The 17,465-nt window shown below is 38.1% G+C and overlaps 1 protein-coding gene across 1 annotated transcript in view; it reads left to right on the plus strand.

Annotated features, from left to right (window-relative positions):
* Positions 1-17,465, plus strand: part of WASHC2C (WASH complex subunit 2C) — a 78,313-nt gene that overhangs the window by 55,304 nt on the left and 5,544 nt on the right. Inside the window, exons 22-27 of the mRNA XM_063304378.1 lie at positions 1,237-1,374; positions 2,319-2,426; positions 3,161-3,262; positions 9,811-10,005; positions 10,572-11,174; positions 15,638-15,806. Coding sequence (XP_063160448.1) covers positions 1,237-1,374; positions 2,319-2,426; positions 3,161-3,262; positions 9,811-10,005; positions 10,572-11,174; positions 15,638-15,806 — 1,315 coding nt within the window. The remainder of the gene's footprint in view (positions 1-1,236; positions 1,375-2,318; positions 2,427-3,160; positions 3,263-9,810; positions 10,006-10,571; positions 11,175-15,637; positions 15,807-17,465) is intronic.

Below are 17,465 nucleotides of genomic sequence, written 5' to 3' on the forward strand. Positions count from 1 at the left end.
GCTGCTTTTTTTCTTGCTGGGAAATCCTTGTAAGGTCCAGCAGCCAGATGTGTAGACTATTTAGCCTTGACAAGTCCCGTTGCCCGGGGTGCACCACAAGGAGGCTAGTCTACATTGCACCGAAGTTCTTCTCTTGATTTTATTTTACATTCCCCTTGACAAAATTCTAGTATCTCACAATAAGTTAGCCATTTGTGTTTGCCTATTGTTTCTCGTCTATAAAATGCTTCTTGTGCTGAGGTATTTTTGGCACCTGAATGCCCAAAATACAATATAGATACAAATAACCTGGATTTGTATCTATTCCATATTCTCAATATGGCATCTCTAACATAATGATTTTTGAAAATCCACATTAACCTTCACTTTATTGTACCACAAATATCCATGCCACCCAAATTTCACGTCATGTCATTCTAACTCCAAAAGCCTCTATTTCTCAGCAGCACCCACTCTTTCATCCAAACCAATCAGCAAGGTGCAAAAAAGGATTTCAAATCAGGTGGGCCCTATCCTCCTCTTTCCTTTGCATCTTGTAACACGTTATATTCAACTCATGTTTTTTTCCCCTGCCACACAAATTTAGATATACTGTATCCTTCTGCCACTGTTTAAATGGTGCAAAACCGGTATTACCTGAAACAAAAACATGAGTCTAGGCAAAACATTCATTTTTATTCACAGAAATTCTTCCCAGCAATGACAATTGTAGTTTCTCCCATCCTAACATATCTTTTTTAACTTCATTCCATGTTTTAACATTGTTTTGAAATAACATACAGTTCATATTTGTCATAGTGATACCCAGATATTTTACCTTCTTCTAATCTTAAAGCTCATTATATTCAATTCTGTTTGATCTTCTGTTTTCATATTTTTTTTGTTAATGTCTTCATCTTCTGTTTATTAATCTTGAAACCTGCTAATGCACCAAATGCTTTTAATTTGCTGCATAATCTTCTGGGAACAAAGATCAATTTGTGGAGTTGTGCAAGATACTAGATATTAGATATGTTCACTGCCTTGAGTTATGTATAAAGTGGAATAATAATATTCTAGCATGGGCCATTTCAATCTTGACAAGGACCATCCTGAAATGTTCTGTGACAAAAAGTTTTACACACCACATGAGCTGAAGAATAATGTGTCTTATAGGAAAGAAGTTCCCTAACCCGGCATTACTGAATCATTTGTGGTATAAAATTAAACTCTCTAGTCAGTTTGTCCAAACAATAACTTCTGTCTGTGAACTTCCAGCTCTTTTTGGAGAAAGATGCCAAGAGAAAGATGAGAAGTGTGTTCAGTTTGTTTGAGGAAGAGGAGAAAAATGAAGTTATGGATACCAATAAGAACAAACATGTGGGAATAGGGAAGGTGAGTAACATGCAGGGGTTGCTCAAAATATCGAAAATACCTTCACTGTTATCAGTTGGCAACTTGAAAAAATTTCTTCCCCTTAATTCCAAGAGTCTAGAGTAGGTTTAGGCAGCTATTACAGACGCAGCCAAAAGTATTGATACCCCTCTGCTTTTCCCAAAGAATCCAATTTGCTGTGAAATAAATTGAAACTGATAACCATTGTGTGCTTTGTTGCTGTCTTGTAACCCCTTCCTCTCCAATCTCTCCACTCTGCAAGGAGGGTGTGGGGGAAGGAAAATGGGTCAGAGATTGCCTACAGAGATCGCTCAACCCCCCCTTTCCCCCCTCTCACTGTTTAAGCAATCTCTCCACTCTGCGAGGGGGGGAGAAAAAAAAACAAGCAGTCTCATTAGACAATCTTTCCTGTGCCTGACCCATTCTTTTCTTCCTCCTCCCTCTCACAAAGCAGAGTGATTGGAGAGGAAGAGATTACAAAAAAGTAGGCAGACACACAATGGGGAATACACTGGCTGTTTCTGTAGTGCCCTCGGGGCTGCCAGCGCATTGTTTTCTGCACATTGTATTCTATTTGTATTCCCCATTGCCTGCTTACTCTCTTGTAATCCCTTCCTCTCCAATGAATGTAAATACAAACATTAATTCCTTTCTTGCTAATTATCCCAGCACCCAGGTGAGTATTCCAAAGGGCAGGGAAGTGGGAAAAAGGAAAGCAGAGTCACGGTCATGTATTTCCCATTTTGCTTAACAGAACTGCTGGTCCCAATTATGGTCACTAACTGGGGACCACCACACAACATCATGAGCAGGCCACGCTATTTCTGCACACAGATGGTATCCTCAGCAAGTAGGACCATGGCTGATCTGCCTTACCTGTTATATTTTATTGCAAGTTTCTGGCACTGTGCCTTTTGAAAACAATGCAACATTTTTTTTCCCAGCCTTCAGAGAAGAGCACAGGTGTGTTTCAGGATGAGGAACTTCTCTTCAGCCATAAACTGCAGGAAGACAATGATCCTGAAGTCGACCTTTTTGCCAACAAAAAAGGGGTCAGTTAGTAGAAAATGCTTTCAGGATTTTTTGTGTACAGATTGCTTTATTTGTTGAATTGTTAAATAAGCAAAAGAAATTTCTGTTGAATTAATAGTTAATCACATGTAAACTTTAAAGAGTATTATAAAAGATCTGCTAATTGTCTTTAAAGTACTTTTTAGGACAGTTATAAGGATCAATTATGGTAGTTTAAGCAGCTGTGGGCCTCCAAATATTGGTAAATGATAACTCTCAGCAACCCAGGTGGCAAGAGTCAGTTGTGGAAATTCTGAGAATTATAGAACAACATGTAGAGAGTTACAGGTTCCATACACCATATCTAAATATAATCTTTGAAAGACAGCCCTACATATTTTAAGAAAAATAAATGATAATAACTGTTAAAGGAAGATGGCATATGTTTAATATATATTAAACTTTTTAAATAGGTATGTAGTTTTTTAAAAGCCTAAAGTAAACAAGTGGATACAATTCTTTTTCCACAATGGGTCATTTCATCGTTGAAAGATTCACCTCCAGTTTTAAGAAATACTGTATAATCATATTAAAAATATGTGTTTTTATCTATAGCTGTAAGTTAAATTGTGGCAATTCAGCTTGTTCTGAGCCACAGTGTGCCACCACCTTCCTATAAAATTAGCAATTTGTTAGAAACAAGAAAAAGGTAGTTAGGAAATATTTATTTGTTTATAGTATGTGTATGATACATATGCTTCTGTTTCAATTTTAGATTCCAAGCTCTAAAGCAAAATTATTGTCTGGAGAATGGCTATTTGGGGCTGATGACAGTGGTGATGATGGTCTCTTCAGCAATTCTACAACAAAGCCCTTGGTACTTATCTTGTATTTAGTATTTGAAAAGGCCCCAGATGTTGCTTTTAGTTTTGATTGTTTGGGGTTGTTTTAACCACATAATGGTATGCAAAATATTCTGAGCTGTGAGTTCACATTCTGAGTGATCCAAGCTTGGAACAAAACATTTTTGCCCTTCTTTCAAAAGCACCACTGCTGCTTGGCTATCGCAGCATTTGCCACAACAAAGACCCACCCCACACCTTGCAGTGAAGGATCTTCCTAAGAGCAAGCTATTGGGCACTTACTCAGGGATGATTGCCAGAAACAGTGTGTTACATTGAAGAATCCTTCTGAGGTGGCCATGGGGATCTTTTTGTTACTTTTGACATGCAACAGTATAGTATTTCTTTTTCGTCTAAAAATATTTTGTTATTTCAAAGTAATTAACAGAAATACACACACACAACACACACACACACACAGTACAGAACACAAATATTACATCAGAATGCAACAGTACTGCATAAAGTTTCTTCAAAATCTAAATTTGCAACTTTAAAGTTTAAAAGTTGTGGCAAAGAAAGGTCACAACTGGTCTACATAGTATGTCACCAAAAGGCTTCAGTCTGACAGGACTTTTTTAACCTTAACTTTACTTGAAAAGAAAACAAGAAAAAAGATGAGTGTGGGACGGAGTGGAGGTGGCTCCGCTCATCTTCATACCTCAATACCTTGCATCAATGCTGGTTGTGTGTGTGTGTGTGTGTGTGTGTGTGTATTTTTTTTTTTTGAGTAAACTTTTTATTCGTTGAAATACAATACAAAATCATAAAACATTGTCGACATACATAACATTGTAGAATACACCTAACACCACATATACACATATAAACAAGTAAGACAATAACAATAACATACTAAAACATGGTTTCCAACTTTCGTAGCTATAGATATACAAATAATTGTCTTTGTAACTCTCTTATCGTTATTTTCCCTTAAGTTACTATTATTTCTATTTGTTTACTTCTTTAATATATAAATCCCATTATCATCTCTTCACTTTTTTCGATTGTATACAGGTAATCTAATATTGGTTGCCATATTTCTTTAAATCTCGTAATATTTTTTTCTTTTATTAAAATTGTTAATTTCGCCATCTGTGCTAGCTCCAGTATTTTCATCACCCACTCCTCTATTGTTGGTATGTTTTCCTTTTTCCAATGTTGCACATATATAATCCTAGCTGCTGTAATCGTATATAATAATAAATTACCATATTTTCTCTCTCAATCCTCTTCCATTATACCTAATAAAAACAATTGTTTTTTTACAATTTCTATCTTAAGAATTTTCTGAATCATCTCAAGTATTTGTGCCCAGAATTTTTCTGCTTTCTTACAGGTCCACCATAAATGGTAAAATGTTCCTTCCTTTTGTGAACATTTTCAACATACATCAGAAACGTTTTTATACATTTTTGCTAATTTTTGTGGGGTTAGGTATCATCTGTACATCATTTTATAAAAGTTTTCCTTTAAATTATAATACAAAGTAAATTTTAATCCCTTTGTCCACATTTTTTCCCAGTTCTCTAATAAAATATTATATCCAAAATTTCTTGCTCAATTAATCATACACTCTTTGACTTGATTTAATTGTAATAACATTTTATACATTTTTGTAATAATATGCTCATTATTTATATATAACTATTTTTCAATCTGTTTTTTCTTTTTTAAATTTATAATTGTTTTTATCTAATTTAAATCGTTCATTTAACTGCATATATGTGAACCAATGACATCGGTGTCCTTCGCCTTCTATTTCTTCTCTTGTTTTTAGCATAGGTGTATCTTGTTCATATTTTATTATATCTTTATATCTTAACCATTTTATCTTATCATCTAAACTTTCTGTCCTTGCAAAAGCTTCTTGTGGCGATATCCACATTGGTATATTTGGTAATAATCTACTTTTATATTTATCTCAAACCCTCAGTAATAGTTTTCTAATAGTATGATTTCTAAATTCTTTGTTCATTTTTACTTTTTCATACCAAATATATACATGCCACCAAAATCTAAGTTCACATCCCTCTAATTGTAAAAGTTTTGGATTTTCTAACGTTAACCATTCTCTTATCCACAGAAAACAAGCTTCAAAATACAGTTTAAGATCTGGTAACCCCAACCCTCCTCTTTTTTTGGCATCTTGTAATAATTTAAATTTCATTCTTGGTCTTTTTCCTTGCCAAATGAAATTTGAGATATCCTTTTGCCATACTTTAAATATTTTTTCATTAATTAGAATTGGTAATGTTTGGAAAAGAAATAGCATCTTCCGTAATACATTCGTTTTGATTATGGATATCCTTCCTAGCAAAGATAGTTGTAATTTTCCCCATCTTTCCATATCAATTTTTATTTCCTTCCAAATTTTCCCATAATTATTTTGAAATAATATATTATTATTTGTTGATAATATTACTCCTAAGTATCTAATCTTTTTTTCTATTGTAAAACCTGATTTAGTTATTAAAATTTCTTGTCGCTTTTGAGTCATGTTTTTACTCAACATTTTTGTTTTTTATTTACCTTAAATCCTGCCACTTCTCCAAATTCCCTTAATTTCTTCAACAGATGTTCTATAGAATCTAGGGGATTTTGTAATATAAATACTAGGTCATCTGCAAATGCTTTTAATTTATAAATGTTTTTTTTAATTTTTACTTTTATTTGACCATCCCCTCTTATATCTCCATTAAGGACTTCTAGGACTAGAATAAATAAGAGAGGTGATAGGGGGCATCCCTGTCTCATTGCTGGTTGTATATTGACTAGTTTTTTCCCTTTTTAAAAATTGACCTGCTTATAACTTTCACCATGCAAATGTTTAAGCTGACAAATTGGTTTTAATGTTAATCTAAGAGAATGCATAATGCTATTTTTGCAGTTATAAATCTTGTCTTCAGGGTGAGGTACATATTTCAGTTTTCAGATGTTAGTGATATTGGCAAATTGCAACTGCTTTCATAATTAAGATAAAGCACAACCTTGTGTTTTCAGTATGTCATTTTAATTTAATTTTTGGAAGGTAGCAGAAAAGAAAATGATAATAAAGAAAGAGAGCCCCATTTCTTCATTGGAAAAGGACAATAAAGTTTTGCAGAATAGTCAAAATGTCAAACAAGAAGAATCAAAAATTCAGGCCACTGAGGTTTGTAAATTTCAATTTTGAGTTATGGGTTTGAATGTATGGAAATTACCTATCTTAACAAGGGAAAGGCATTTGGATGTTCAATTACCATTAGTAAGTAGGCATATCTTCAGGTTGATGAATTTTTATAGACATACTTGCCTATTGTGCTGTTCTCTTTTTGGGTAAACAACACTGGTCACAATGCAGAAAAGGAGTAGGAAATGGTAAACCAATAGCAAGTTTACACCAACTCATTCACTATACCTTCACTTTACTTTCTGACCTTGAAAAACTTCCTTGCTTCAACTGCTTTCATATACTTCTTCATAGATTGCTTTTCTTTGAATTTCTAATATCTTTTTCTGCACCTCAACAACTCCATCCACCATTACTACTTCTTGGTCTTCTCTTTCCTCTCAATTCATTCACTTTTCCTTCATATATTGTTTTGCAATGTGGGCCTCATTTAGTCCCTCTACATGACCAAAATCACATCAGCATCCTACATTCATACAGGTCACTTACTTTTTTATTTACATTCATTAATCACCTATTTTCTTTAACCCATCTCTTCTTGTTTTACTACAGATACTTAAGTATCTTTTCATTTCTCCTGACATACCCAACTCTTACTTCCATATAAGAAAGTTCATCTTTGTTGCCCTCCTCTGAACCTGCTCTAACCCATCAATATCCTTCTGGAAATGAGGTGCCTAGGATTGTACAGGTGTAGTCCCAATAGTGCTGAGTAGAGAGAAATGATGGCTTCATGTGTCTTTGGTATGATGATGCTTCTTCTGCATTAGTTCTTCTAGTCTCATTCTTCTGATTCATGATCAGCTTCTTGTCAGTGACCACACTGAAGTCCTTTTCAGGCATACTGTTTCTGTAGAGAGTAAGGGAGGTGACTTTAACAGAAATACGCAAGAACCATTACCTAGGCAAAAGGGGCTGAAATGTTCTTTAAGCACTGGGAAACAAGATAATCAGAAGCAGCAAGATTCTGTTATTATAGCCCATCTTAATAAAATATTATTATAGCCGATCTGAATAAAATGTAGTTCTGGTCTTCATATGGAATTTTCTAGTCTGATCTACCTAATGAGGCTGACAGTTTCCAAGCCATGAAAGCCACATCTTGAACATATAGGTAGATCTCGCTTACTAACTGCCTCATGCAGGAACTGTTCGAAGTTACAATGGTTGGGGGGGGGAACCTTTACGACCAGTCCTCACATTTACGACCATTGCAGCATCCCGCGGTTATGTGATTGCCATTCTCATGCAGGCATTTTCACTTGCAACAAGCAGAGTTAATACAGATGGACTGTATAGGTGAACCCTTCATGATGAAATTTATATATCTAAGGATTTTACAGAGCTAGTGATGTAAACGTTTCTGCAAATAAAACATTGTAAATGCAGTACCAGGCAGTGTGCCAAATACAATATGGATAGCAGGAATCATGACAGGAAGTCCTTCATGGTAGCAGTCTACAGAATAGCAATTTTCAAAGTTCCCATTTTTAAGAGAGATGTGCTAGCTCAAGTGAGATTTTTGCAGTCTTCTTTAGGTATACTTTATCTTCCCCTGACTTCCTGAGCTTTTATACACACACACAGGCACAGGCACAGGCACACACACACACACACACTTAAAGTTTTGGAGACTTCTCCCTCCACTGCCTGTGAGAGAAACCTTCTTGGAGAAAGATTTCATATAGTTCCCTTTTTGTGTATCTCTTACAACAGTAATCAGGACTGCCAGGATTGCCATCACTAAGTGATGCAGTTGTGTGATGTCATGCTATGCAACTGCATCACTTAGTGACAAAAATTCCAGTCCCAATTGCCATTGTAACCCAAGGATTACTGTATGTTGATGTTTGTGCATGTGTGTGTGTTAGAAAGATGGAGGGAGGGTGCACTCCTATGAGAGCATTTTTGTGTAGGTTTTGTGCAGGAGGAGTGGAAGGCAAGGAGGGAACGGATGTGAATGGCTTGGCGTGCAGTCACATGATTTTTTGCTTAGCAACCGAGATGCTGGTCCCAATTGTGGTCACTAAGCAAGGACTACCTTTATGCACTGATTTTTCTCTCTTAATGTAATACCTTACATTTCTCCTGTTAAAGAACTTCTTGCTGCAACCTGTCCAGATTAGATTGTAATCTTGTCCTGTCATTCTGGGTGTTAGCCAGACCTCTAATTTTTGTGTCATCTGCAAATATCTTAAGCAGCTGATCAATCCTATTATCCAAGTCATTGATAAAAATGTTGAATAGTACTGGGCCCAAGACTGATCCCTGCGGAACCCCATTAGGAACTTTTCCAATTTGATGTAGAGTTTCAATGCTGATTCTCTGAGTATGGTTAGCCAGCCAGTCATGGACCCACTTTGCTGGAGTGGCTTCCAAACCACCCTTTTAACAGCTTCTCAATGAAAATGTCATGTGGAACCATGTCAAACCTTTTGCTGAAATCAAGATTATATTCGTAGTGTTCCCCTTGTCAATCAGAGTAGTTACCCTGTCAAAGAAGGAGGCAAGATTTGTTCACGATTTATTTTTTGACAAAACCATGCTGATTCTTTGCAATCACAGCATTGTCCTTAAGATGCTTACAAATGGCCGGCTTTACAGTATTTCCTACTGTTAACATCTTTCTAAGTATTCTAAGTGTTAAGCTCACTGGTTGATAATTACTGGGATCCTCTTTTTCTTTCTTTATGGAATCACATAAAGAAGGACTGCTCAAGATAATTGCTCAAGTCTCTGAAGGACTGCTCAGAGATAATTGAACAAGGTCCTTTGTTCTGATAATTTTTGCAGTATTCTCATACTTGTGCTTTTTTCCTATCCACAGCCTTCCGCATTCCACCAAACATCATTTTTCATTATTTCTTTAACTATGTCAGCATAAATCATATTTTTACTTATATTGAATATGTCATATAAAAAACCACTGCTCTTGATATAAGTAAACATAAGGCATTTCCTTTTTCATTAGGAAACTGCAAGCTACTGCTTTACTGGCATTTCAATTTTTGGCTTACTTTAACTAGGAATCCTCCATTGATTATTGGAGTTTCCTCTAAGCTTCAGCTCTTTCTTGTAGATGCAACTTCCAACTCCTAAATAGTTTATGTCTGATTGAATTAGTTGTTCATTTATTTTTCCCCTTTGGAAAAAACTGATATCTAGATAAGGCTAAAAATTGTCCTGTAAGGGTAAAAAGCACTGTGGGAAGTCATCCTTTCTGTGCCTGTTTACTTTTACTGCCATTCTGCACAGCCACCTCCATTTTTCCTGATCCCTGTTTTCTTTTCTCCAAGTATGTATTTGCTTGACCTGCTGCCATTAACAATAACATTTATTTTACTTTGTAAGGTACATTTGGAAATTAGCCCAACAGATAAACTGTCTGGGAGAGCTTCTACTATGAAACCACCATCAGAGGCACCATATCATGTGCCTAATGACACAAAGCATACCAAAGTAGTCTCTGCCACCAGAAATACTACAGAGATGGGAGTCAGTTTTGATTGCCCTATGAAAGCAGACACCTTGCATAATGCCAACAAGGTAATTTGATAATGAAAAATCTCTATAAAGATTATTATTTTAATGAACTGCATAGGACTTGTTCTAGTTTCCAGATGGTATGAAAGTATTTACAGATGAAAAACAAAAATGTTGTAGTGAATGAAATAAACATATAAGCACATTCTTTGCCACATTTTCAGAGGGAAAGGGAAGAAATATAATATTCAACTTGGTATGCTTAGTTTAAACTGAATAATGAGCTGGGCAGATAGAATTACTAGGTAAGTTGCCCAGGAAGAGCAGGTTACTCACCTTAATAAAGAACTGTTTTTCACGAGAAGATAATTTTTGAAGGCCTCTCTCATTTCAAAACTACCTGAAATCAAAAGGAGAAACTGTGAAGAAAAGTACTTCACTCTAGAACCCCCTCAGTTACCCTATTCTGATAAATAGGCTCATTTAGCTGGATTCTTTCCTCTCTTGCCTCAAGTGAGTAAGAATTTCAAAACAGTACTGCTTCCTTTGAAGATGTGGCATTGCCTGCCCTTACTGCTTGTTAAATTGTGCTGTTTCTTATTTTGTGTCCTTATAAACCCAAATTACAGGGAAGAATCAAAGTGAGTGGGAAACGAAGGCCACCAACCAGAACTGCCAGGCGATTAGCTGTTGAAGAGCTTGACAAAAATGAAATAAATACCACAGAGGACCCATGTCTGCCTCTCTTAAAAGGAAATTCTGGGCCATCAGCTATATTATATAATAGTGAACTACGCAGAAAGGCAAATACTGAAAATGCTTGCTTGGTTATATCAACCAACAGCAGCCACCAGCCCAGTGAGTCAAAATGTAGCCCTCTTGTAAAATCAACAGCCTATTCTGATGGGGATGATCTCTTTGAGTCCAACCAACTTTTTACCAAGGATAAAGACTCTAAAGCAGCCGTAAGACCAAAGGCAACACTGGAAACTGAGGGCATTGTAAGTCAGGCCTCAGAAAGAGACGAGCAGTTGCCTGCTGCATTAGCACAAGACAGTACAAGTTGCAATGACCTCTTTCAGTCTGGAAAGACGTTAAGGAAAGTCAGCCCTGTCCCTTTCCTCGAAGACAAACAGGATGTCTTCACCACTAGAAGGAAAACTATGAAGAGGAAAGGACGCGAACTCACATCTCAGTTACCTCAGAGTTCTCCAGTCCATGACATTTTTGAGGTAATTTTGAAAGTTTTTCTCTTCAGACTTGGATTCTCCTTACTTTGTATTGTGTTTTTGTTTGTTCTGTAGGCATTAGCAGTGGTGGGGAAAACAACTCAGAATGAATGCCTCTTAAACGAAATGGTAACAAAGTGAATAGGATAGGATAGATTTGGAATCTTTGTTTTAAAAAATAATGAAGATATTCAACCTAACTGTGCCTATTTCTTTCTTTACTTACTTACTTTAAAAAAAACCTTTCTTCACATTGTCCTATCTAATTACTGAGCAAGTCAATGCTTACAAAAATTCAGCAGGAAACTTTGATTTGAATACCATTCTCTGAGCTTCATTGTTTTCCTGCAGATCTTTAATTACCAGAATAGGTAACATCAGCAGTGCAGGGGAGAATGGAGTTTGTTGGCTGTTTGTGTATAGTAGCTTGCCCTGCCTGTCTTGCTTGGGGTGTGATTTCTTCCTTGATGGTTCCTTGATTAGGGGACTGTTTCTTCTGATTGTTATCTGGTGCTCTTTCCCACATACCTGTATGTTGGTTGCTGTGGAGGCCTACCCACCCTGCCTTCCTTCCTTACTCCCTCCCTCCCTTGGTTTTTGGTTGTATATTTTAAATAGCATATAAATAAGGAGTATCTCTGTGTTTCTGTTCATGACTGATTGTCAGAATGCCAAACTATCTGGAATTCCTTAGCATTTTTTTAAATTTGATCTAAAATGTCAACAGTTTCCTAATTGAAATTGTGGTTGAATTTGGCTGTGTATTGAGAATTGAAGGAATTTTCATTGTCTTCTGACTGCTAGTTCAGTAGTTCTTTAGTTTTCTGCATGTGCTGTGCCCTGTCCATAATTGCGGTTCTGTTCATGATAATTGTGTTCATTTCTTCTTTGGTTCCTGGATCTTTGGGCTTAGTTAAGATGTTTTGGAGGGATTTTGTTGGCTTGTGTGCTACAGTGAATAACACAATAGATACCTATGCAACTTTATATAAAAGTGTCTAGTTACATCTCTGGAAAAACCAAGACTACTACAATCTCTTGGCATCACTGTAGCACACAAACCAATAAAATTCTTCCAAAACTTCTTAAGCAAACCCAAAGATGAAAAAACAGGAGTAATCTTCAACACACAGTGTTGTAGGACAGACAGGTAGAAGACTGGCAGAACACATCCACAAACATCAGCTGGCAGTCATGCACTGATGATGTCACCTAGAATAGTAATGAAACATCTGCAGGAAAACAAGCTCAAAAAACAAAGATCCCAAAACTTCAACCGTAAGGTATGTATATTCTGTACTATTTATATACTGTCATAAATCACAACATTTAGCAGTTCATAATAATTATAAAATCTAACAATAAAATGTTCATGGTGAATTAAAGTTAAAATTAAATCTACTAGCCACCCTGAACATCTGGATGTCCTCTCCCAATGGCTTCATTAAATGTTAAAAAGCAGTTGGGGGGGAGGATTGATCCCTGTGGCACAACACAAAAGTAGCCACTGGCCCAATCATCCCCCCCTCCCCAACTGGAACCCAGTTGAGTGAAATCATTTAAAAAAACCTCCAGTCCTGCAGGCAGTGCAGAAGAATATCAAGTTGATGGTATCAGAAGTTACTGAGAGATCCAAAAGGACCAGGAGGGGTGTGCTACTCCCATCCAGGTCCCATCCAAGTTCACAAACTAGCGTCACCAATGTTGCTTAGTCCTGAAACTGTGCTGAACAGGATCCAGATAATCTGCTTCTTCTAAGGCACTTGACAGGTGAATCCCACCACAAGTTCAACAGCCTTTCCTAAAAAGGAAAGATTTGAGATTATCAATCAGAGCTGGATCCAGAGAGGGCATCTTGAGGGAGCATACTACAGTCTACCTCAAGGCTGCAGACTTAACACCTTCCCCAAAACAAAGCATTGACAATCTCCTGGATCCAGTTTGTCCCATCTCCATTGCCCCCTGAAGATCCAGCAAAGGCAAGGTCAAGCCTACAAGTGACAGGGATCATGTTATATGCCCTATACACTTCCTCAGAATTCACAAGCCAAAAAAATCCCCAGGTAACAGAGCAATATGCTGTCCCAGTTACACCTGGTTTTCACCCATGAGGAATCAAGACTTTGGAGAATCTGAGCAACTTTATCAGTAAAGTGCTAGGCAAACAGAATCATCAACTAGGAGCTCTCCTTATTCTAGCCTCCCTAAAAGTAGTTTGCCACTCTGAAGAGTACTGCTGGCTAACAACCCACCAATCTAATAAAGGGTAAGTAATGACACTTTGCCTCATTACTACAGTGTAGGGTTGTACCAGAGCTTTCACTCTAATTCATTTGTAGTCTTCTGCCACTAAGCAGGTGTCCTAGAGCTCTTCAGAAAACCAAGGAACACCTGCCCCAGGATTGACACAGAGAAAAGCCAGAGGCCAACTAGGCTATTGATAGCATTGCCTGCCAAATCACTGAGAAATTCCTCAAATTTTCTCAGGAAATCCTCCAAATTAATTAGGAACCTGGGTGCAGCCCTTTGGTTCTTTCAGACCTGCAGAGATCCTGAATGACAGTCAATTCCTATTGGACCAGGAAGTGGTCTGACCATGGCAACAGGCTAGTTGTAATGCCATCCATATCCAGATCGCAGCACAACTGTTGCAAGGAAGGGGGTAGGGCATCTAACACAATCCCTGTCCCTTGTAGGCTTGACCCTTGCCCTTCCTGTCCAAACTCTTAAGTTCCTTCAGCCACAGTTTACCTGAGACAAGCCTATGATAGCCATGAATTCCAGGGCATGGAGACTGAAGTCACCAAATACCAAAAGATGAGGAGATTCCAACACTAGCCCAGATAATGGTGAAGGAAGCCATAGAGGGATCCAGCTCAACAGCATTGTAGGCAATATAGCAGGAGAACCCCAGCTTGTACCTATGACCCAAAGTAATATGTAGGCATTCACATCTGTCACCACAGAAACAGAGCCCCTGGTCACAGATAAGGTGAACCAGGGCCATCCCTCCACATTGATCTCACTGCCCTTGCCTAGCTGGGTTTCAATAATAATAGCTTATCCACAATTAATTCATGAATAATATGGTCTTAATTACAAGCAGACCTGACATTTACTAGCAGCAACCTGATCCCAAGGTAATTGAACCACTAGGATTCAGGAATGGGGCAGTCAGCTTAGAATCTGATAGCAGATTGTCGGACTCTGTGTAGCAGATCATTTTAGATGTATTATTTTCTTCGCTGGCGAAAGTTGCCCCCCAGCTACACTTTAACCAGCAAAATAATACATCTTAAATGATGTATAGGTAGTCTTCACTTAACAACAGTAATTGAGCCTGGAATTTCCATTGCTAAGCCATGCAGTTGTAAAGCAAGATGGCATTGCTTAGTGATGACAATCCTAGCAATTCTCCTTGCCATCGTTAAGTGAATTTTACCTGTCATTGGCCTGAGCACCCACCCCAATCCAAGCCATTCTAGGCTTGGTTCCTCCCAGCCTCAAATACTGCCTTCAGCTCCCCTCTGCTTATCTCCCCCCACCTATCTTCCCTCATTTCTGCCCTTTTGGAAGCCCTGCACCGTGCTGTGTGGGGCAGGAAGCCGAGCCACGCAGCGTGATGCCACCCATCCTGTCCCACCTGTGTGGCGCGAGGCCGCCAATAGCAAGCTCCAGCCTCCCCAGCCTGCATTCCTTCACCCAGCTGCCTCTTCTCCCAGTTCCCTGCACCTACCTTTTGCCTTTTTCGCCCTGCAGAAGCACCTGGCTGCCATTGCTGAGTCCCTTTCGTACACAGCTTCTCCAGCAAACGTTTCTTCCTCCAGAGGCTCTGAGAAGATAGTGTTCTGAAGGGAGCCACATGGAAGAAATGTTCGCCGGAGAAGCTGGGCTTCCAAAAGGTCAGAGATGGGGGAAGATAGGTGGGTAGTAGGTGAAGCACCTCCCCAGTTGTAAATGCAAGTGGGCTGCCAAGGGCACAAATTTTGATCACTGCAACAGTTATAATTTTGGGCACAGGTCATAAGGCCATTTTTTCAGTGCTGTTGTAATTTCAAATGGTCGCTGAATGAATGGTCATTAAGTGAAGACTACCTGTATTTGTGGGGTGAAGAATTAAAGGCCAACAAATGAAAGAACCATTTTATGGAACCATCTGGCAGGATGGAGAGATAATATTATTTACCACTCATATCCTAAATACCTTCCAAGATTTAAGTTAGGATAGTTCCTGGTCTCCTGTACATTTCTCTAGCCTCTATTCTCTTATTTCAGGGAGCAGAAGTGTAATTTACAACCACATATAAATACCCAGTTCTAGAACCAGCCACTCAGTAGAACTGATTCCTGAAGCTTAGTTGCAGAAAATGAGAGCTACTTGTATTTGGTTTTAAAAGAACTAACCAGAGAAAATACATGCCTTCAAAGATCAGCCCTATACTCAGAAATCCTTTTCTTTATTCAAGGATGATATATTTGCAGTAGAAACTTTTAAGCTGCCAGTCAAAGCAAAAGAGTTGGAAGTCAACTTGTTTGATGATGATGTTGACATCTTTGCTGATCTTGCTGTAAAATCAAAGGAAAAGAGTACCAGAAAGAAGATAGAAGCTAAATCCATATTTGATGAGGACACAGGTAAAAAAACTATTATTTGTAGAATGATCTGCAATTCAGTAACAAGTATGTTTCTATGAACAGCCTCGTGTGGTGCAGAGTGGTAGGCGGCACCATTGCAACCAAAACTCTCCCCACGACCCGAGTTCGATCCCAGCAGGAGCTGGATTCTCGGATAGCCGGCTCAGGTCGACTCAGCATTCCATCCTTCCATGGTCGGTAAAATGAGTACCCAGCTTGCTGGGGAAGGTGATGACTGAGGAAGACAATGGTAAACCGCCCCGCCCTAGTCTGCCAAGAAAACGTTGTGAAAATGGCATCCCCCCCAAAGGGTCAGACATGACTCGGTACTTGCACAGGAGACCTTTCACTTCACACACATTTCTATAGAAACAGATTGAGAAAGAATTAGGTGGTGATTTTACAGAACTACACAACAGGACAAGGGAGTGAAGGGTTGAGGAATGTTTGAGGAATATTCTGAACAAATATTTAATACTTCTTTTATATTAAATATATAATTTTAATATTTTAATATTTAATATATTTTTTCAGAAAGCAGCAAAAGGTTCTCACTATTTGTTAGAAAAACTGAGCCTTGATAGGAAGAGATAATCTTCCATGAAGGCAGAGTAGGATATATGCCAAGAAAGAGGTAGAAAAACACTTGAGTTCCAGGAACTTGACAGGGTTTGCTCTCTTTGACAGTATTGGGTTCAAACTAGATCCCACATTTTTTAATCACTGAAATTAACATTTTTGAAAATTCATATTCTATTTCTATCCATGAGGAGTGTAATTATTGAGAATGCAGCAGTTGTTAAAAGCATTTTCAGTTAAGTCAAAAGCCAACCATGGCAAGAAAGACTACAACTATGGTGTATAGTCTTTCTTGCCATGGTTGGCTTTTTACTTGCCATGATAGAGGTCATACTTCAGAAAATATACTAGGACAAATACTAAAAGGTAAAGGTTTCCCTTGACATAAAGTCCAGTCGTGTCCGACTCTAGGGGGCGGTGCTCATCTCCGTTTCTAAGCCTTAGAGCCGGCGTTGTCATAGACACTTCCGGGTCATGTGGCCAGCATGACGACTCGGAACGCCGTTACCTTCCCGCCGAAGCAGTACCTATTGATCTACTCACATTTGCATGTTTTCGAACTGCTAGGTGAGCAGGAGCTGGGACGAGCAACGGGAGCTCACCCCACCGCGCGGTTTCAAACCGCCGACCTTCCGATCAGCAGCTCAGCGGTTTAACCCGCAGCGCCACCGCATCCCTAGGACAAATACTAGATTTGATTTAAAAGTGAATTAATATAGGTAGTATGATTACTCTTCATGTATCTAATAACTGGACTTTTCTGTTACATCAGAGATTACAATTGGAGGCACTTTTTTTGAAGGCTCTGCAGGCTCAGTTCAAGGCTTTTGAGAGTCTCCTTCACCCTTGAGTCCTTATGGACTCAAGTGTTTTCAATTCAGTCAACACTGGAATTTCCTGTTTTTCGTTATTTCAGACGTACCAAATGTTGTGAGCAATGCATTATTTTTTTATAAATATTATTAAGTTTGAAACAAAGATAAAAACTACAAAAAAGCAAAAACTAAAAACTAAAAAAACTAAAAGTGTGAAACACAAGAAATTTTTTTTGAAGATTACATAAAGAAGTGACTTCCAACT

The sequence above is a fragment of the Candoia aspera genome, chromosome 5, assembly GCF_035149785.1.
Source record: "Candoia aspera isolate rCanAsp1 chromosome 5, rCanAsp1.hap2, whole genome shotgun sequence".
NCBI lineage: Eukaryota > Metazoa > Chordata > Lepidosauria > Squamata > Boidae > Candoia > Candoia aspera.